The 23129-nt window shown below is 43.5% G+C and overlaps 1 protein-coding gene across 2 annotated transcripts in view; it reads right to left on the reverse strand.

Moving 5' to 3' along the window:
• PRKCA (protein kinase C alpha) overlaps nt 1-4710 on the reverse strand; it is a 428415-nt gene extending 423705 nt beyond the window's left edge. For both annotated transcript variants that reach the window (XM_063080317.1, XM_063080316.1), the window contains exons 1-2: nt 4316-4710; nt 1465-1496 (exon numbers count right to left, since the gene is read on the reverse strand). In XM_063080317.1, the coding sequence (XP_062936387.1) occupies nt 1465-1496; nt 4316-4488 (205 nt within the window). In that variant the 5' untranslated portion in view covers nt 4489-4710. The remainder of the gene's footprint in view (nt 1-1464; nt 1497-4315) is intronic.
• Nucleotides 4711-23129: the final 18419 nt, after the last annotated feature.

Here is a 23129-nt window from a genome sequence, read left to right on the forward strand (position 1 = left end):
AAAAGCATATCCACTTTCTCCTGAACAAGTTAATATTATTTGAGAAAATTCAGTAAATATTTTTCTTATAAATTTTCGTAGGTCCCCACCCAAACCAGAAACATTACCAAAAATAACATTAGATGTGAATCCCATTAGCCCAGAATCTTACATCTTTAATCTTCACATCTTTAAACTTCCTAAAACCATATTCAAGCCTAGACCCAAATCTCACTTACAAACTTTGAGAACTAGAGGACTAGAAAGAGCTATATCTTCCTTTCATCTTTTATAGAGACTGGTGCAACACACCTTTCTCTTTATTCTTTTTAAAAGGAATATCCCTTGATTTTCAAATGTAACTCTAAAAATGATTTTTTCAACAGAGGTTTTAAGCACATCTTGAAATAAGAAAGGTGACAGATATTAATGAATAATCATACCATAAAATATCCTCATCTATAATATGTTTAGAAAATGTATATAAGAAACAAGTTTTCAAACTTGAAGTTTTTAAAAGGTAACCAACTTACTAGCACAATTTCAAAGTTGTAAAAAGTATACACAGTTTCCTTCTCTCTCTTTTTCTCTCCCTCTCTCTAATGTACTTAATATTAAACAGTGTTAGAGTAATATTTTCCAGGCTAGAATGTACTTTCCACTTGCCCTAATAATAAACCTAAGCCCGGTGGGAAATGTAACCAGAACTAAATAAATATAATATAGACAATGAGCAGGACAGAAAGTGAATTAATGAACCTGCAATGCCTTCACAGCTATAAATTGTTTTGTTTGTTTTATTTAAACAAACAGAATTGAGATTATGAAAATTTAGATATTTGATGTGTGTGAAATGCAACTACAGATCAGAGAGGGAAACTACAAATGCAATGGATAGTATTATATACGTTGTCAGATATTTAAACTGAAGAAAAAGTGACACATAGTCAAAATGTGGCAATCGGTCATCAAATCATGTACATAATTTTAAAATGTGTAAACTTTGTTCTGGATGACAATCAGTAATCTAAACAAAACAAAAAAACCTTACTAGAATAATGTATGGTTTAAAATTAGTTGCAATGAGTCCATCCCAATGCATAGGTTAAAAGAGATGAAAAATAAACACAAAAAGGAAGAACAAGAAAGAAAAGCCACATGAGTACAAAGTGATTCCTTTTTTTCTTAACACCCACACAAAGACAGCAGTTTCTTACAAGAATGTTCTTGGCAAAATATAAAATTACAGGAAGGCTTTTTTTTTTCAATGAGAAAAAGACAGCTCTATATGCAGATTAGTAGGCAATGCTATACAATTTTTTTTAAAGGCCCAAATTCACAGTTCTCATATTTTGAAAATATTATCTACATAACATATTTTTGGATCACACACACACAAAAAAAAAGATGACTAGAAATACTGTTCCTGTTTGGAATGCTGATTTCATGTTGTACTTGAAAATAAAATCCAAGGTGGCAGCTTACCTTGGCACTGGAAGCCTTGTTTCCCAAACCCCCTGAAAAACAGAAACAAAAACAAAATATCTTAACATATTGTGTTGGATACCATATTTTAAGCAAGTTATGTGACAAAGTATTCTACAGAGTTAAAGGGATAAAAGGTTTGTAGGTGAAACTCAATGATTTGATAAGAAAAATATGTCTAAATATCTAGTCATACTACTGTGTAAATTTAACTTTGAAAAAAAATCTATCTTGCACATAAAGGATCACTGAACTATCTCAATGTACCAAGCTTCTTTCCAATTTTTTTATACTCTGCTATTAATACTTAAATTTCAAGACAAGAATATGACTGTATACTGAAAGTTGTTAGCTACAATACTCAAGTAACAAAAAAGGAGATGATGGTTTAAAAAAAAAAAAAGTGGCTTAATTTTGTTCCTGAAGACCAACTGAAAAGTGTTTTTTCTCCCTAAAGACAACTAAAAAGTGGCTTGTTTGTTTAAAATATCATGTGTCTACAAACTGCCAAACAGCACCACTCTTAACATTTAATTTTGTCTTAAGGAACCAGATTTTACAAAATATCATTCCTACTATTTGTGTTTGAGTTTATCATAATCTAATTTTTATTGAGAACCAACAGCCTTCAAAGCACATACACAGACTATTTTGTTCTTGTAAATGACTTTGGAGAACTTAGTCTGTAAGCAGAGACCCATGACGTGAGTATTCAATTGCAAATATTATTCCACTAGGACGAAATGCATAAAATGTTCTAAGTTGTTCGTCATAATCTCTTGCTTTACATAGCATTTTAAATTTACAAGGCACTTCACATACCTTTAATACTTAATTTAGAGTCATTTCCCCCAAAACAATACCTAAACCCAGATATTTAGCTTTAAAATATCAGTGCTTTAATATTGAAATAAAACTTATAAATCAAGGAACCATAGAAGTTATAATGAAAGAAAGCTGAAAATTTTTAAAAATTGCAAGACAATCCTGGGGGATGTTTTCCTGGAACTTCCAAGGGGTGCTTCGCAATTAAGTGGAGAAGTGTTGCAGGGATTACGTGGAGAGAGAGAAACCTTTATTTTCAACTTCACAACATACCTGGTGACCTGAGTGCCTCACCAGTTCACCAGGGGCTGATCCCGCAAGGCAACTGATAGTGGAAATATATCAGTTAGCCTGGATATGCTGCAAGTCTCTTTTCTAACTTACCTACTTCCCTCAAAAGTAATCAGCAGTCTGTTTCCTTTTAAAGGAATCTCACAGTTGACACCTTCCCTTTAAACAAATGCAATATCCTTTCTTTGCCCTGATGCTCCAAAAACTTATTTTTTAAAATAGACTTATCTACGATTACCTACTCCTTTAAGCACAATTGCTTCATACGCTGACTACACCGTGAAAATCATTCACAGAAGATGCTAGTGGCTGTGCTTTTCATAAAAGTCTACTTTTGAGCAGATGTCTAAAAAGGAATGGAAAAATTAAGCACCTTAGCACCACATCTGTGGGACTTGCCCGTAGGGATGTTTTTCCCCAGGTGTGATGGATTCAGACAGAGCTATCCATACTATATTCACCCTAGTGCCCTAAGATACATAGACCACACAGCTGGCTAGCGGCAGGGTGCACTCTGTGGCACTGTCACCGCGTGAAGCTCCCCAGCCTAGGAAAGGAGGGAACTAAGGAACCCCAGCCCCAGTTCTGGCTTGTCAGGAACTTCCTACACCCACAAACAAGAGGTAGAAAAGTCAGGGTGTCAGAGAACCTAAGAGAAAAACAAAACTACTGCTACTCAAACTGGAGGAGCTGGAGTTCCTTTAGTTCCAGCTTTCTAAACTTTTGGGGGGAGGTCATCCACCTTTTGAGAATCAGATGAAAGCTATAATGCTCTCACCAGGGGAAAAAAATGCACAAACACAATTTCGCCTAGTTTTACAGGGTTCAGAGACCCCTGAAGCCCTTCCATCAATTTCCACAAACCCTCAGGCTCAGGCCCCCCACGTTAAGAATGCCTGCGTTCGTTGGAAACAACCTGAACTCTTGACGCTTTTAGCCATTACAGTATTTTTCTTAAATAAGACCTCTGTCCTCATCAACAAGGTTACAGGTCTAATCTCTTGACAGGGTCTATTTTAAATGACTCCCTCTGCCCTTCTGCCACTTGCCTGCTCTGCTTTAACTCCCCCGTCCCCACTGCAAGCTTTCAACAGTTTGCAGCCTCTCCGCTCTCTCCGTGCCCAGCAGATACAGCCTACAGTAGGCAGGGACCCAAGGTTCCAGTGGAGTCCCAGCCCGATGGGAGGCACAAATCCACACCCCCGAGCGCGCCCAGCCTGGCCCGCTAGCAACTTGCACCGCGCGCAGCGCAGTCCCCGCCGCTCCCCCGTTACTCCTGGGCGTGTTTCCCGGGAAACTCTGCCCCTCCGGAGTCTCCGTTTTCCTTTCCCCTCTGCTCACACCCAGGCCAACGGCTGCTCCGCCGTCGCCGCGAGGGCGGCGCGCCTGGGGACGTGGGGGGCCCCGGCCCGGTGGAGGAGACCCATGCCACCACCGCGCGGGGCCACGAGTGAGTGGCGGGGCGGCGGCTTCCCTGGGAGTCCTGCCCGCCTGTGTCAGTGGCCGGGCCGGCCGGGCGCGCGTATGTCATTCGGGCGGGAGCTCGGACTCCCGCCGGCTCTCCAAGTGCTCCGAGTGAGTCAGCCCCGGAGCGGACGCGCCCGGACTTGGGGGCCCGAGCGCGGGTCTCCCAGGCGACGGGACCTCGGGTCAGGGAAGGGTTGGTCCCCAGCCCCGGGCGCCGCGACAGGGGTCCGGGGAGCCAGCGCGTGCGCCCGGCCCCGCGCGCACCTACCAGATGAAGTCGGTGCAGTGGCTGCAGAAGGTGGGCTGCTTGAAGAAGCGGGCGATGAATTTGTGGTCCTTCACCTCGTGCACGTTCTTCTGTCTCAGCGCCCCTTTGCGGGCGAAGCGGTTGGCCACGTCCTGAGACGCCGTGGAGTCGTTGGCCGGGAAAACGTCAGCCATGGTCCCCCCCAGCCACCTCTTGCCTCCGCCGGGGAGCAGCGGCCGGCGAGGGCCGGGGCGGGCGGGGGAGGGGCGGCGGGCGACCCCGGGCGGGCGGCGCGGGCGGGTGGCCGAGGACGCTGTGAGGAGGCGCGGCGGCGGCGGCCGTGGAGAGTCGGGCCGGCGCGGCGTGGAGCGGAGCGGAGCCGGAGCCGGAGCCGCTCGCCGGCTGACTGGCCCCACGCTCACTGACAGCCGGGCGCCCGGCGCTCGCGCTTCCTACTCGCGGCACCAGAGGCGGCCCGGAGCGGCGCCGCCCACCGCGCATGCCCCGAGTGCGCAGGCCGCGGGCGCGCGCCGGAGGGGGGGTGCGGGCCGGGTCGCGCGCCGGAGGGAGGGTGCGGACCGGGGGCGCGCGCCGGAGGGGAGGTGCGGGCCGGGGGCGCGCGGGCCGGGGGCGCGCGCCGGAGGGGGGTGTGGCCGCGGCGCTCGGGATCCCGTTCCTCCGCGTTTTCGGGGCAGCCGGGCACCGGCAGGCGGCGGCGGCGGCGGCGGCCCGAGGAGGGCCGGCCCGAGTTTGGGAGCCGAGGAGGAAGCCGGGAGGGGCGGGCCCGTTCTCCGCCGCCGCTTTCTTTCCCTCCCTTCCCTCCCTCGCGCTCCGCCGCCGCTTCTTCCTGCTCTTCTTCCGCTGCTCTCGCTCGGCCTCCTCCTCTCCCACCTTCCTCCTCCTGCTCCTGCTCGCGCTCCTGCTCGTCTGTCACCTGCTCGCTCCTCTCTCCTCCGGGGCCGGAGTTCTGCGCCGCCCGTGCCCGCCGAGCGGAGCCGCGAGTCCCGGAGCGGGCTCTGGGTCCGACCCGCTGTCCTCGTCCCGCTCCGCGCACACGGCAGACGCCCCGTCCCCATCCCCCAGGACCCCCCGGGGTGTCTAGGGCACGGTGCCCGCGCTGTACAAGCCTGTACCAGTTTGAGGTTTTACCTGCCTGAAATGCCACATTAACTGTGTGTGCCCTCAAGTCCCCGACCCCTCGACCTGCGCGCTGTCTGTTTGGCAGGAGAAAGGGAGCGATTTTTACTAACTGAGCTTGACCCTCTGACCTACCTTCAACTGTTAACCAATACTGTTTTTCACCTCCGTGTTGGATAGACGCCTAATTTGTGTGTCAGGCAGGACAGTTAAGACTTGTCCTGGTATGTGTGCCATTATTCATTGGCTTTCTTGATTTTACAAGTCCAGAACCTTAATTTAGAAATCATTTTGCATCTTGAGCTAATTGCTGCAGTACTGGCAGGTGCGGAGTGCACCCAGTACACTTGTAAATTACCCCGTAAAACTGCTTGTGAAAGAGTATCTGGCACGGATATGCAAAGGACGCACGCGGGGTGTCCCAACCAATCACCTGCTGAATATTTATTAGGTCTGCCTCCAGGATGCTAAAATCCATGAGGGAAACAGCTGTCTCTCAGCATTTCATTACTGTTTTATTTTACTGCCAGATTCACGAAGTTCGCTAAACCACTCATGAGCTAAAGAACCAGCAAAGAAAAGAGGTTGTTTAATCCCTCAAGAAATTTTCAAAAATTAGAAAAGAATACTTTTCTAAGAGATATACTGTCTTGGATAGGGCGTATCACGTGGACCGAGTGGGGCACCATTTTTTGAGATTGCCTACTTGTGATGCTTGGTGATGGAATATCTGCTATATTTTAACAGGCGTAACTATTGACAGGCCATCAGTGGAGCAGGCACTTGGCTGACCCACTTACAGTCATCCGTGAGGAAGTCCTGTTGGCTCTACCTCTAGGACAGATCTCAAGTCTGTCCACGGCCCCCACCCTAGCCTAGCCTCCATCGTCTCTTTCCTGGACCACTGCAAGACCATTTAATTGATCTTCCTGCTTCTGTTCTTGCCCCTTCTCTGTTTGGGCTCCACAAGTAGCCATCTTTTAAAAATGTACCTGTTTAAATCCACTGTATGTCTTGAATAAATGGAAAGACATGCCCTGTTCTTATATAGGAAGACATAGAAATATCAATTTTCCTTAAATTAAACCATAAATGTAACTAAGCACAGTAAAAATAGGATTTTTTTTAGTAGACAAGCTAATTAAAAAGTCCAAATGATAAAAACATGTAGGAATAAACATCCTACCAGATATTAAGAAAGAAAAGAATAACAAGCCCAATGGAAAACAGAGACAAATGTCATGAACAAGTAGTTTTCAGAAAAAGAAATGCAAATAGTAGTTAAAATATAAGATCCTCAACCTATCTCACAATAAGATGAATGTAAATTAAGACCGTATTCAAATCTCGTTGTCACCTGAGAGTTGGGCATAGATAGAAAGTGTGAGGAGCACACCATTTCAGTAAAGGGGTGTGGAACCATACGGCTTTGTATGCCATTGGTGGGACTGTAGATTGTCACAGACATGATAAAGAGCAATTTGGCAATAATACGGGATTTAAAATATATCAAGCCCTTTGACCTAGCAGTTCCGCTTCTAGAAATGTGTCCTACGTGTATACATGCATATGTACAAGAAGGCATGTTGGAATGTAGAAGGAATGTTAAGAAGTCTGTTTTCAACCACGGACCCTCACCGCCTCCTTACTCCCAATTTACAACTGGAAGTTAAATTCCTGACTAGACTGCCCAGAGTCTTGGTATCCAAGGCTTCAGTTTCTTTCTTTGAAGTTTTTTCCTCAACCTTTTTTCAGTGTTCATAGCCATGGCACAAAGCAGATGAAGACCTGGGTTCAAGTTCTAGCTCCAGCAGTTACTGGTTTGGGTAACTTGGATAAATTAACTTCTCTGAGTTGCTATTTCTTCATTTAAAAATGGGGATATGCACAACCACTCTAGGGTTTTCTTAGGAATTTAACCAGATAATGTATTAAGGGTGTTTAATAAACACTCACAAAGTCTCATACAAATACAAGGTAGGGTAGTCCTCAGGTTTACCGAGACTGCACTTTTGAGGAAGTGAGTTCAGAGCTCCCCTGCTCTGGAGTCCATTCTTCCTCCTAAACTGACGGATATATCTTCCCCACCCTCCCAGTCACTGTGAATTAGGAAGCAAGAGACAACACATGGAGAGAGTATAAACATTTTACCTTGGAGTTCACATTTTAAACTTACATGGCTCTCCATCACCCCATCTGTAAATTGCTTTTTAGTAAAAGGCTTAATGCCTGGGTTCTTTGAAAATTCCAGATCCAAAGGACCCAAGTAATTCCCATAGCTTTCCATTCACTACTAATTTAGTTGAAATGGGAGAGGGGTCTTAAATTATCTCGTGATGCTTTTCCAGACCTTGCAGGGGAGAAATACCTGGCCATGCACATTTCCTGAATCTTTTAACAAGAGCCAGCAGCCTCTGTCCTCAATAGGAACTAACACAATGAGTTTTTTTTTTTAAACTTTTAAAATGAATTTCTTCAAACATATGCTTATCAAACCTGTATCTATCACCCAGCTTCAATAATTGTCACCTCACCTATTTTATCTATCTCCTATCTTATCTCTTTATCTCTAGATAATAAAAACCTGGAAAAAAACCAAAATATACCAAAACATCACCTCCAAGAGGAAAATTTTGCAGATGATCGCTATGTTTGTTACTTGTTGATTTCACAATTATTCACATATCAAAACTCATCAAATTGTACACTTTAAATATGTGCAGTTTATTGTAAATCAGTTATACCTCAATAAAATTGTAAATTTGTTTAGGGTCATAAATAGCCATATACAGCTAAAACAAATGAGCAGACTAATAGAAGATCCGGATGGGCCTCCAACATTCGATCAGCTGATTTGGCCCGGAGGGCTGAGCCATGCCTACTCTGTCCAGAAGGTGTGAGGCTCAAGTCCAGTTCCATTCCAAAGACACACATTATGCTCCAACTGTGTGGCGGGCACTCTGCTAGACCCAGGAATACAAAATGAAGAAGACATACTCCCTGTTGTCTAAAAGGAGAGAGAGGTTCAGCCCTGGAGAGAAATCTGGACAAAAGGAAGTAAATTAAAATTGAAAGAATATCTTTCATTTCTTGTGTCCCTTGAAGGGCATCAAACAAAGTCCAGTTCAAAACCCCCAACCAGGCTTTCCAATCCTCCTTTCTTTCTTCTTTCTTCATCTTAACACTCTCACCTTCCACATTTTCAGAAGACTTTCAGAAGGCCCCTTGCCCCCATCCCCAAAAGAGATTTCCTCCTCTACTCACAGCAAGATCAGCTTTTATGCCCTCTCCTCCCCTTTATTTATTTATTTTTTTTGTACTCTCTATTATATATCACTTTTGACAAAACCTCCCTCCACCTCTCTCTTCAAGGTAAGCCTCCTGTCCTCATTCTATGATTTTGCATCTCAAAAAGTCTAGGAATTGGTTTTTAATGGGGTGGGTTGGGCTGGGAGTGAGAATCAGGGTAGCTGAGCAGAGGGAGAATGCTGGCAATTACCAAGATTCTCGTTCATTCCTTCAACAATGAGTGCTAAGTTTAGGAATGCTACTATATTTTATTGTGAATATATTAAGTACTGATACAGTGGTGAGCAAATCAGTTATAGTCCCTGCCTTTGTGTAATTTACATTCTCTTTGGGAGAGGGAAGTTTGTGGGCACTACCACCTAGCAAAATATAACTTATTAAATATACTCACATATTTATTTATATAGTAGCCATCATTTAATATACATGTATCAGTACCTTCGAGACTCTGATCCTGTTTTAGTTGTGGCTGCTTTATGTTGTACATAATAACGTAGTAAATACAGCACAACTCTCACCAATAGGTATAGGACAAAGATTCAAGCAAAACTTGGAGAAGCAGCTCAGAGTGTATGTCTGACAATGTTTATATAGTTAAATCAGTAAGTGACACAGAATGACGACCTCCTCTTGGAGATATTTCACAAGATTCAATGTGGTGAGATCAGCCTGGTTCTTTTGAATGCACATGTAATATTACTTGGCAAACTGTACAATCCACAATTGTATCTGTGGTTGGCATAGCCTTAAAACTAGAATGGCGACACTTGCCAAAGCCTTGGAATCCAGTCAAATATTATTCAAATTTCTCTATAAGGTGTGATTCTAACAAATAGGAGGAGTATAAAAAGTATTCTTAAACACAACTTATTTAATAAATATTAGTTGAGCACTTATTACATATCCAGGCACCGTTACAAGTGCTGGAGATGAACAGTGAACAGAACAGTTTGGGGGGCGGGGGGGGTGGATGGCAGGTCAAAGCGTATTTGGAGGGGGTTTAAGAGAGAAGGGAAGGAGAGAAACTGAAGCCAGAGATTATAGGATGCAGTTGCAAAAAGGAGATAAAAACATGGAGGAGAGTGGCCAATGAGATCAAAATAAATTTTTATGGGAAAATAACAGTGTTCGTATGAAAATGCAAATGAAACAAGAGAAAAAGAAGCAATAAATAGATATGTCAAATGCATAAAACAAGAAACAATAAATAGATATGCCGAACTGACTAAATATGATTGATACATGTCAGGAAAGAAAAACGTTTGCCCTACCCATTTAGTTCTGTCCTTGGGGGCCTGTGAATTAACTGACAGAAGACAGATAACAGGAGAAAAGGCGATTTTTTTACTCATAAATGTATGTAGAAACACACAGAAAAATGTGACTCAAAGGGATGGTTAGAATTTGGGGCTTATATACCGTCTTATAGGGGAGTGGGGGAGAAATAGCACTTATGGGGAAACAAATAACTTTTAGGAAAGATACATGGGTCCTGAGGAGATCAGATGGAAGGTATGACAGTTTTGTGTCAATGTCTCTTTATGTGGACTCATCTCGGTGCTGACTTTTCTCTGTGATAAGAGCCCATCTTTCCTGGTCATGAAACTCCCAGGTTGGGGATTTATGACAACTGAGTTCTTTTGAAAGGCTCTGCTTTCAGGCAGATAAGGGGAGTTCAGGAAAAAGGCTTCTTCCCACATCTGTTGATTTTCAAATTCCTTTAGCTCAAAATAATTTTTACATTTTGGAGTCTGTGGCAGAGCAACTTTTATTTTTTATCTTTTTGTGACCGGCCGTACTGCGATCAGCCAGTGAGCGCACCGGCCATCCTTACATAGGATCCGAACCCACGGCAGCAGCACTGCTGCGCTCCCAGCGCCGCACTCTCCCGAGTGCGCCACGGGCTCGGCCCCAGAGCAACTTTTAAAAAGGGCCCAGCTCCACAGGCAATTATGAGAAAAGTCACCCTGGGTATCACAGTCCCAGATCACATTCTCTTCTGGAATGTCTGGCAGCAGCCTCAGCTAGGTGAAACAGCAACCTTAAATTGCACATATAGGATAAATGTCTTCTATTAAGTGGGCAAGTGTTCTTAACCTCAGGGAGATCTAGAATTAAATGTCAAGGTGATAAACTAAATTAAAGTTTACCTACAGTACCTTTATTTTTAAGTTTAAAAGCAAACTTAGAAACAAACTGTATATACTTGTGTTCAAGAGAATTTGGCATATTGGGAGATTTTAACAGTTTCACTTTGTGTTTCTAGTTTAAAGGGTATAACTGAGTACTGAATTTAGACTGAGATTTTAAGTTGAAATCTTACTTTCTAAACATTATTTTAAGATATTTACCAGTTTGGGCCGGCCCGTGGCTCACTCGGGAGAATGTGGTGCTGATAAAGCCAAGTCAAGGGTTAAGATCCCCTTACCGGTCATCTTTAAAAAAAAAAAAAAAAAAAAAAAAAAAAGATATTTACCAGTTTTATAAGTTTAATTCTTTAGATTTATAAAACATACTTAAATTTTAAATCTTAATGAGGGAAACTTTCTTAGACAATCAACAGTTTATTATTGTTTATTATTATTTTCCTCAAACATCTCTAAAGTGATCTGTAAATAGAACAGTAAGATTTGTAACCTGAACTTAAAACCTTGAGGAAGAAATAGGTTTTTAAATCTGTAACTTCAGTAAATTAAACGTGGAAATCAAAAATATATCCTTCTAAGTGTTTTTCTGAGCAAAACAAAAGGTTGACAAAAGTAACCCTCAGACATAAAAGCTCACATTGATAGTTTTGTGTGTAATTTTTATTTTTTAAATTTTTAAATTTATTTTTATTTATTTATTTATTTATTTTGGTAGCTGGCTGGTATAGGGATCCAAATCCTTGACCTTGGCGTTATAACACTGCACTCTAACCAACTGAGCTAATCGGCTAGCCCCTTGTGTGTAATTTTGTCATATATCCACATTTTTGTAGAGATTTTTTCCTGCTTTTTAACAAGGATCTAGGAACCAGTGGGAAGTTGAGCTTTCATAGCTGAGGTACTACATGCACATAAATTCCTAAAAAGTGCTTGAATTGTTTTCCTAAAAATATCAAACACATATTCAAAGTGAAGTTGGACTAAAAGTTGTCAAAACTATATTCGTTACCTTTGGATCTGGGTGCTTTTCTTACAGTTTGGGTGTCAGTGATCAAAAAAAATTGTTTGAGCTAAACAAACAAAAAAAAAAATGTGGAGAATGAAGGGCTAACGTTGAAAAAACATTTGGCCTAACAAATTGCTCCATAGCCTTAGAGAAAAATATATACTAAAATTTCAAAGGAGCGAACTAAGCAGACGCAGGAAGCATTTGATGGGAACTGTTCTCACGCGGGAGCAGCGACCTCCTGTGAAGGTTGGCCGAGGCTGTCAGACAACGGTATTTCTATGCTCATTTGAACCAATGAAATATAGTTTTTAAATTTATAAACATTACCGCTAATAAATACCTTTAGTTGACACTATAATATTTAGTTTTCTATACCTGACCTAAACTGACTGAATTATCTATAAAGTTTAACAAGAGAGAAACCATAATAAAAGTTTAATATTTATTGAGTGCTCAACTATATCCCAGAAATCATTTTAAGCACTTTATAAGCAGATTTTAACTCATTCAGTCCTCACAGCATATGGAGTGGGTGTTAACGTTATCCCCATTTCACCCCACGATCACGATCCCACAACTAGTAACTAGCAGAGCTGGGATTTGAACCCTGGCAGCCTGACCCACAGCCGTGCCCTGATCCACAGACTAAGTGGTTTGCTGTACACGGCTGGCGTCATCTCCACCTTCCAAGCCTTATGGTTTGACAAGAGGCATTCTCCCAAGTTGGTCCTCTCCAGGGTGGAGTCGGGTTCCCCCACCCCCCACCCCCAGGAGATCTTTTAGTAAAGAACTAAAGCTTCTGCTCACAGAACGTAAATGTTGAAGGACTCGGAGGGAAGCCAAGTCTCCCGTCTAGTGGCGCGTGAATGACTTGTGGCAATTGAACGTGGAACTTCCTTCTGTAACTCAAGGGAGGAACACATAAGCAAAACAAATATTTAATGTGTCTATCTGAGTCCGTGCCTATTTGCTAGGTCTTTCTTTCTTTGATGGAGTGTATAATTTACCTCAGCGCACTTGGGCTAGGCAGACGTGATGTAAATGAACACAAACTCCAATAACTGAGGATTTGTTATTCCACAACATTTTAACCTGGGAGCTTCTAAGCAGCAGGAAATTGCTGGTAAATCATCTTTTCTTCCATGCAAGTTTGGAACTAGTGACGATGGTATGCTTTAGTGATCGTGAACTATCTGCGTTCTGCCATATTCTGTGCTCTCCCTTATGCACCCAGGAGGATTCTTCTCTGATTTGCAATAATTTCATTATGGATAGAATGTGGTGGGGAAAGGCAATATTATGGACACTGTCAAAGGTTGAACAGCAACAAAGGCCATGTGTTGAGTGACTTTATCACCTACAGGCCTCAGGAGAAGCCACAGGTGGGGATGGTTTCTTCATGTTCGTTACTGAGGCATGCTTGATTTTAACCAAGGAATAAGCTAAAGCAGCTCGTTACACAAGAAATGCTGCCCTGTCTTGGACTTTCCTCTTCAGCAGGATGGTCCCTGCCCTGTAGGACTTCATTGGAGGTGATGTGCCAAGGACGAAAAAATTTAGAATTATGTTCAATCAATAAGATTGTTGAAAAGCAAATGGAAATTACATTCTATCCAGGGAAAAGGAGAACAAACCACCTGCCAGGAATGGGAAGTTCACAGGACTGAAAAAACAGCATCTGGCTTCATTTGCAGTAGGATGTAGAGCCAAAAAGACACTTTCACTTCCGTGCAATTAGGGAATTACTATTCTGCTGCCAGGAGCACTATAGCTACTGGTCTGGGCTCCTCCACTTCCTGGATAACCCTGAGCAACCTTCCAACCTCTCTGACAGCACCCACCTCTCAGGGCTGTTCTGGGAATGAAATAGGATAATGCATCCAGTGTCCTTGTTAGCATAATATGCATCTAACATGCTAGTCCTTTTTCTCCACTTGCTGTGATCACCTGGTGTCTTTCATCTTTTTTTGTGTGGACTTTCATCTTCTTTTTGGTTGTTGTTTGTTTTTTCTTACCTTACATCAGAACACCTTGGGCAGTGGGCCCTGTCTCGCTTTACGGAAGGCGAAGAGGCCTTCTGCTCCTTCTTCCTGACACCTGGACAGTAGGTATCTGAACAGGATTGGACAATTATTGGCTTCCATATCTTAATTTTAGCTGCCTGAAAGCAGGGCCAGAGACAAGGACTTGGGTTTCAGAAATGTTTTTGGAAGTGATTTCAGGGAGCAAGTCTGCAGGAGTGGAGAAGGTGAGCTGTAGAAGGAGGAAGCACCAGTTAAGGCTGTGAAACTAAGCTGCTTACAGTGTGGGCACTGGGGCTCATCCTACTGGAGACCACGAGGAATAATGTAGAATGAATCTCATAATTGACCCTTAAAAATTTAAGGCTAGAGAAATTCCACTCCTACTCATATACCTGAGAGAAATGAAAACATGTCCACACAAAAATTTGTACAAGAGTATTTACAATAGCATGATTCATAGTAGGCAAAAGATGGAAACAACCAAAATGATGAAGTCAAATGAATGGATAAATAAAATGTGGTATATCCATACAATGGAATATTATTCAGCCAGAAAAAGGAATGAAATGCTGATACCTGCTACAACATGGATGAATCCAAAAACCATTATGATAAGTGAAAGAAGCCAGATGCAAAAGACCACATATTATATGATTCCATTTGTATGAAATGTCCAGACCACGGAAATCTATAAAGACGGGAAGTACATTAGCGGTTGCCTAGGATGAGAGGACTGAGGGAGTAGGATGGTATGGGGTTTGCTTTTGGGGTGATGAAAACGTTCTAAAATTGACTGTGGTAATGATCGTACACATCTCTGAATACTACAATAATTGAATTTTACACGTTAAATGAATGAATTATATGATATGTAAACTATGTATCAATACAGCTGTTTTTTAACAAGAAGGAGTCTGGGGCACTGGCTGAGGACGGTCACTGGATAGGGATTAAGTCTCCTATAACTTCTGGGCTGCAAACTAAGGACTGAGTGAGTTCTCTGAGGGCAGGCAGAGGAGCGGTGGGTGCTTTAGGTGGGAGAACCAGCATGCCCGGGACCTGCCCACCAGCTGCAGCCACAATGAGGAGTGAACTGAGACTGAGTGTTCATGGGTACTGAAAATGTTGGCTACAGTTCCCCCTGGACATTAAACCTTCAGGGAGGGGCATAAAGATATAGGAACAAAGGGGAGATTACTCTTAATATGATCCAGGAATTCCACTTCCGAGATATATTCAAAAAATTGAAAGCAGAGATTTGAGCAGATATGTACACCCAGGTTCATAGCAGCATTATTTGCAATAGTCAAAAGGTGGAGGCAACCCCCATGTCCACTGATGGATGAATAGAGAGATGAAATATGGTTTATACCTACCATGGAATATTTTTCTGCCTTAAAAAGGAAGGAAATTCTGACACATGCAACAACATGAATGGACCTTGAGGACATTATGCCAAGTAAAATAAGCTACTCACAAAAGCAAATACTGTATGATTCCACTTTTCCAAGGTACCCAGAGTAGTCAAATTCATAGAAACAGAAAGTAGAAGGGTGGTTGCCGGGAGCTGGGGGCAGGGGCGAATAGGGGGTTAGTGTTTAGTGGGCACAGAGTTTCAGTTTGGAAAGATGAAAAAGTTCTGGGGATGGTTGGTGGTGATGGTTGCACAACAATGTTAGTGTAATTAATGCCACTGAATTGCACACTTAAAAATGGTTAAGACAACTTTTAAAAAGTCAATGGCTTACTGTACAAATGAAAGAACTCTATGTATTAAAAAATAAAAAGGAGAGAGTAGCGGGGAGATCATTCAAGGTGGTCGTGTCGGGAGTGGTGCTGTCTGTGAGGCACGATGCCTGGGCTTCCTGCTGCCTTTGGCAGCCTCCCTGTTTTCTGCCTTTTGCAAGCCTCGTTCTCCAGCCTTCATGAAGAATCTGTGAGCTCCCTGATATCTTTCCAATACATTCCTTCTGCTACATTTGCCAGTTACTTACTATTACTTGCAGCCCAGAACCCTGACTCACTCACATCGAGAGTGGAATCAGCAATACAGAAGTTTCAGGGTATTTTATACTACAGCCATTTATTAATGTAAATCCTAGGGCCTGACTTTGTATTATGGACATGACTCTTTAGGCAAGATTCAGTCTTTCTTAACAGTGACAGCAAACAGGTGCAACTGGGGAATCAGGAAAATGATGCTCTATGAAATGGCCCATTCTCAGTAGGGGTGGAGTGGGGTGTGGCCACTTCCTGTACATTTGCCATTTGACAATGCAGTCCCTGTAACTACAGGGCTACTCTATGCTGGGGGCGATGGAAAGGGAAAGGAGCCATCTCAGCCCCCTTCTCCCAAAACCAACCCTGGTCTTCATAGTAGGATCAGGGAGACTTACCAAAGTGGGAGGGGGCAGATTTACCCACTGGGGTTATTCTCTCCATTTTCCACTTGCTCCCACCCCTGAGAAGCAAAGGCCAGCATGGCATGTCCAAAGGCTCACTGAAGGGGGATCTGTGGAGATAACCAAGTGGAAGCAGCTGGAAAGAGTGTGGGGGACAGAAACTGACCAGAAGGGAAATGACTGCTCTCTCCAAGCATACAGGAACATACCCCTTGCATGGGGTACCCTCAGTCAATGAAGAGGACCTCTATGGGGGAAGTTGCTAAGACCCGCAGAGTAACAATGCCTGAGAAGTGGGGACCATATCTTGGCAGGGACCAGGGCTTATTTGCAGCATCTTGGAGCTCAAGGATCAACTTGAGAGAAAGTGGGGATCATGGACTAAGGCCTCAGCCCACCCGCTGTCTGCTTTTCTAACACCACAGAAGCCCAAGGACTTTATGATCAAGTGGAAGAGGGGTGAGACCCTCAAGAGTCTCTCCACATTGAATTTCCTGCTAGTCACTGGGTAGGAACCCAAAACAATTAATGCAAATTTGATTTTGAGATATAAAAATGTAATGGGACCTTTAGTGCTCCAATTTTATACTCAGCACATAACTTCTTCACTTTTCAATTTCCAGCCTTCACTGGAGTCAGTGATTATACAGTCACGTCAGGCACATGATTATTTTCATTGCAGAAGCAATCTCTGTAAGCAGATTCTGTACAGTGGAGCTACGGTACATGCTTTTGCTCAGGTGGAGCTGAATCTCAACTTTGGAGCTGTGTCCCTCTCTTTGTGTCGTCATCTCTTTCCAGTTGCTCAAGACCCACTTTCCACCCTTGATTCTTCTGATGGTTAGTTTTATGTGTCAGATTGACTGGACTCGGGGTGCCCAGATTATGCATTATTTCTGGATGTGTCTGTGAGGGTGTTTCCAAATGAGATTATCATTTGAATCGGGCGGACTCAGTAAAGTAGGTTGCCCTCACCAGTGTGGGTGGCATCATCCCATCCATGGAGAGCCTGAATGGAACAAAAGGCAGAAGAAGGAGAAATTTGTCCCCTTTTTCCTGCCTCACAGATTGAGCCGAGACATCTCATCTCATCTTCTGCTGTCAGACTAGGTTTTACACCATCAGCTCCCCTGGTTCTCAGGCCTTCAGATTTGGACTAAATTACATCCAGCTTGCAGACGGCAGATGGTGAACTTCTCAGGCCCCTTAATTTGCATGAGCCAATTCCTCATAACAAATCTTCCATAAAAACAGGACTCTACTGTTACCTTTCTCTGGAGAACATTGACTAACGCAATTCCTCAACTGACTTCCGCACCTAAGTCAGGGCTGCCTTCTCTTTCTTAGCTCCCTGGGGGCCCTCTTGGGACCTCAGGACCATCTTCCAGTTCTCAGATCAAAACTCCTCCACAAGCACTTGAACTACTTGGGCACTTGGAGGCAGCTAGAAGTCCCCAGTGCAGTGGTCCCCAAACCTGGCAGTACATCAGGTTCACTTGGAGCAATGTAAAAATACATCCAAATACTGGACTAGTTGCTGACTAAATAAGAGGCTCCAGGGACAGGAACAAGCATCTGTAGTTTAATAATCTTCTCAGGCAGTTCTGAAGGACAACCAGGTTTGGGAAGCATGGTCTTGACCAGAGCTTCTCAAACTGCTCACTTCCTGACCACAGAGGAGAATCAGCCCAGAGCCCCTGGGGAGTCTGGTCTATAATTCAACTGCCCGCTAAAAGCTGAAATGTCGTTGAAGTCCAGCATGTCATCTTAAAATTCATTTTTGTTCTGATGTCTTAAATGTGAATTCTTCCCTCTCTGACTGCTCATTTTGATTTGATCACGGTGTTAATACCACCAGCTACTATAAATTCCCAAATTTCCCACCACTCATCACATACAAACATTTCTACTCTCCGACTTTCCATGGGAAGACAAATATGGTATGTTATTTAACCAGAGCTATGCTACCCTCTCATCAGCATGCATGGTAGATATTATTATACCCATTTTACAGAAGTGGAAACTGTAACTCAGAGAAACAATACAGATAGTAACGACAGAGCTGCATTTTTAAAAAAATTTTTTATTGTAGTAAAATATGCATAACATAAAATTTATTGATGTTTAAGTGTAAGTACATTTACAGTAAGTACATTTACAATGTTGTGCATCCATCACCTCTAACCAATTCTGGGACTTTTTCGTCATCCCAACAGAAACTCTGCACCCATTAAACAATAACTCCCCGTGTCCCCATCCCTCCAACAGTAACCACGGTTCCCTTTCTGTTTCTATGACTTTGACTACTCCAGGTATTTCGCGTAGGTGGATCTATGCAGTATTTGTCCTTTTGTGCCTGGCTTACTTCGTTTAGCATAATGTCTTCAGGGTTCGTTGTGTTGTAACATGACTTAGGCAGAGCCGTGATCTGAACCCAGTCCTAACAGAATCCTAAATCCATGATCTTTCCACTTCCCATTTTGCCTCTAAATATTAGAATGGCTGGGAGGTGAAAGAGAAATTAAACTTATTTTATTTGTTCACAGCACAGAAATGAGATATTCAGTGGAAGTTTCAGAGAGGCAGCCTCAGAGCCTGGAAAAAACTTCTCCTCATTGGAGCTGACCCAAAATAAAATGGGCCATCTCACTAGGGAGAGAGTTACCAGTCACGGGAGGTGACCAAACGTAGGCTGAACAACCAGGCAACAAAGCTGATTCCTCCTAGTCCCCAGGATTTTGGTTGGGAGGAAGGAGGAGTTGGAATATAAATAACTGCTTTCAATTGCTGCTCCTGAGTTTATGCCAGAATCATCCGGAAAGAGTTTTTCTTTTTATTTATTCATTATTATTTTGACAGCTGGCTGGTATGGGGATCTGAACCCTTGACCTTGGTATTATAACATCGTACTCTAACCATCTGAGCTAACCAGCCAGCACCAGAAAGCATTTTTTAAAAAAGGATTCCTGGCCCCCCACAGAGTCTGATTTATTCAATCTGGAGGGGCTCAGGAGATGTGTTTTGGAGGAGCCCCAGAGGCCTGGGATGTACCCCAGGGTTAGGAGCCACTGGACCAGATGGGAGCTAACCCCCACCCCAACACCACATCTCTTTGCACCTAGGGCTGGATAATCATTCTCAGCCAGAGAGTTTAAGTTCCAGCTTGTGTATTAAAGGGGCAAGGTCTGCACCAAATGGGTTCTGACGACTATTATCTGTGGTAGGCAGTGGCATCTTGGTAATGATTCAAGCATTGAAGAGAAATATTAGGATGGTGAGCACTCAAGCCCTTTACCATCGGGAAACACTGCCAGGCTCGGGAGGTAGTCATAAAGTCCTTTCCATGTTTGTGGAAAGGACTTCCATGTTTGTGGGGCCCAGCTCAGCACCCCTCCAGACCTTACTGCTCACATGTGCATCCTCGCCCTCCGGCCAAACATCTGTCTCCTCCCCTCCAGCACGCCCTGGTCCCCATGTGTTCCCAGCACTTAGCTGCCAGGTGTGGCTGTGGACTGGGAGTAGAAGGGGAGAAGAGGCACCACTGCGGGAATCAGGCATAGGGCACGTGGTCCCTGTCTAGATTTAATAAACACAGGAATCACCTGCAGATCTTCTTAAAGTACAGATTCTCCTTCAGCATTGGGCATGGTGGAGGGACTGGAAATTCTGCTTTTCTAACATGCTTCCAGGTGATGGCCAACACCTACCTCTACTGCCAATATCCCTGTTCCCAGGACCACACTTTGAATAGCAAAGGTGAGGGGGTTCAGAGGGCAGATTCTGTGGTCAGAATGCCCAAGTCTGAATCCTGGCTCTGCCTCATGACAGCTGCGTGACCTTGGGCACGATACTTAAGCTCTGAGGAGCCTCGGTTTTTGCATCTGAGAAAGGGAGAAATAATAGTACTTATGTCATAGAATGGTGGGGATTACATAAGACAAAGTATGGAAAGCATCTAGCACAGTGTCTGGCACGAAGTAGGTACTGTACACCAATATTAATAAGCACATTGAAGAAGAGGGGTTGCTAGTGGAGCCAGAGCTGGGAGGAGAGGCAGAGAGCAACTTCTGGACCAGGAGCTGAGCTGGGCTCTGGGCAGGGCTCTCTCTTCTGCTGCTTTTTTTCTCCCTCACTCCACATGTTCGATCACAAGAAAATGCTGCTGCTTTGTGATCTGCACTTTTTATGCAGCTTGTTCGGATGGTGCTGGTATAGAGACCGAAACCCACATTGCTGAGCCGCTTGAGGTATTTCCTTGAATTTGGTGTCTCTGTATCTGTTCAGCAACCATGACTTGATGTACTTTAGATCAGCCAACACTAAATTGCTATCCTGTTGCTGCAGTCCCAGTATAGAGAAGCCAGTAATGAGTCCAGCCTGATGAACGATTCAGGAAGGAACATTCTTTGCTTCCCCTAGTAAGACTTCATTGACGACCCAGGCAAGACCCAGCAGGAGCTGAGTTACTCTGAGTTATCTTATTAGCAGCTCTGGCTCACCGCTGGCTGGGCACTTGCAGCATGGGCTGAGGGGCAGAGCCTACTGGCCTGTCTATTTTGCCACTTTCCTGAATTGTCTGTACACCTCTTAGTTCTTCTCCTGGACATTCAGGACTCTGACGGTCAGCTAGCTCATCTTTTGTTTGTAACTATCAAAGCCTGGCATAAGTCGGTGAGCAAAAAGAAATCTCTTGTATGTGACCAATCCCACAGTAGCAACAACAATGGCTTAGAAGGTATTTGAAGTCTCTTCTAGAGCAGTCTCACAGGCCTCTTTTACTGTATCAGGATCAAGGGATGGGCCAGCTCCTCCAGAATTCCTATGTGTTATTTCTGGAGCCTGAATAACTTCAACCTCAGCTTCAGACCTTTTCCATAAGTGGATCTGGGTCAGGACCTCAGTCTCCCTGTTTTCCACCTTTGAGTTCAGGAGGGTGAGCCCCAGGGCTGCATGAAACAAGATGGGAGAAAAGGAGTGGAAGTGTCTTAGTCTGTTCCTGTAGCTATAACAAAAAAATATGTTGGGGCTCAGAGGCCTTTACCCCAAAAGATGGCACTTTGACATGCTGGAATAAACAGGCAGCCTCAGGTTTCTCTGACCTCCCCCAGCCCCTCCTGTTCCCTTATCTGTCTAAAGTCTGGACCTGCCAAAGAAGAAAACAATTATTTCTAGTCCCGTTCCTGAGTTTTCATTAATTTAACTCATATTGCGGGAAGAAGGACTGAAATCTGTCAATACACCTGGGCAGAGTTTTGTCACAAACCATTGTCTTCTATTTTGGTCTGATTCAGTATTTCTTACCTTTTCTTTTTTGGTGGCTGGCCAGTAAGGGGATCCGAACCCTTGACCTTGGTATTATCAGCACTGCAGTCTAGCTAAGTGAGCTCACCAGCCAGCCGTCCATTCAGTATTTTGAAGAGAATCATCTACTAGTCATTGTCTGCCCTGTGGGACCAACAGACTGTCCCAGGCCATTGTATGTTCTCCAAGCCCATTGAATACCCCTAAAAATCATTCACTCCTACAACCCCCATATTCCCCTCCCTTATTAAGAGGGATATGTAAGCATCTGTATCCCCACCGGGTTATTGGGCAATCATCCTGCGATTTCCCTGTGCAATGCACATTAAAGTAAAATTCGTCATGCCTTTTCTCTCTAATTAATCTGAGTTTTGTCAGTTGATTTTTAGCAAATCTTCAGGGAGTGAAAGGGAAGACTTTCCTTGTCCCCTACAAATACTGGGTAATTTATAAACAACAGAAATTTATTTCTCACAGTTCTGGAGGCTGGGAAGTCCAAGATCAAGGCACCAGCCAATTCAGTGTCTGGTGAGGGCCTGGTCTCTGCTTCCAGGATGGAGCCTTGTTGTCCCTTCTGCCATGCGAGAATAATATTAAACTATTAAAAATGAATAATATAAAAAAAAATAAAGTTTCAACAGTTGAAGGTCTGGGGCTATTTTGTATAAATGATGTGTCCTCACATGGTGGAAGTGCAAAAAAGGGCCAAACTTGCTCCCGCAAGCCCTTTCATCAGGCCTCTAAAACTGCATATGAGGGCAGAGCTCTCATGGCCTATCACCTCATAAACCCCCCACCTCTTAATACTGTTGCACTAGGGATTAAGTTTCAACATGAATTTTGGAGGGACATAAACATTCAAACCATAGCAGGAAGGTTGAGGAGTTCAAGGCCAGCTTGGTTTGAGGCAATAGCAGCCCTGATAAACACAATATTCTGGATGGAAAAACCGTACTGGTGACCTGTAGCTTGTGCCTCAAGAGCCAACACATTTCTCACTTTAACTATTTCTTGTGCAAATCTTTCTGAAATGCGTTCCACACACTGTTATATGGAAAACTCATTCTATTTTCAATGGATTTTACAATCGTCATTATGATATCCATTATTGCAGTGACAGATTCAAGAATCGTTGAAGCATTGATCTCTATACAAAATAGCCCCAGATCGTCAACTTTTTGTAACTAACCTTTATTGCTTTTTTTGATTATGAAGTGATACAAACTTAAATTTTTTATAAAGTTATTCGCCTTTTCATAGACTTTTTACCATCTTCTTCCAGACTATTCCACCTGGCATGTTACTTTTGTCTCTCTTTAATATGCTTCTAGGAGCATGCCTTGCATTAGATTAGATAGTTCATCTAGCTTTAGGCTGGGAAACTACACAATCAAGCTTATTACAACTGTGTGCGAAGAGTACCCTCAGGATAGATAAATGTTTAGCCAATCAATATTGCTGTTAGGATACAACTTTCGAGTAGATTATGGAAGGAGTCTAGGCTGT

This window comes from Cynocephalus volans, chromosome 16 (genome assembly GCF_027409185.1).
Source record: "Cynocephalus volans isolate mCynVol1 chromosome 16, mCynVol1.pri, whole genome shotgun sequence".
NCBI classification, from domain to species: Eukaryota; Metazoa; Chordata; class Mammalia; order Dermoptera; family Cynocephalidae; genus Cynocephalus; species Cynocephalus volans.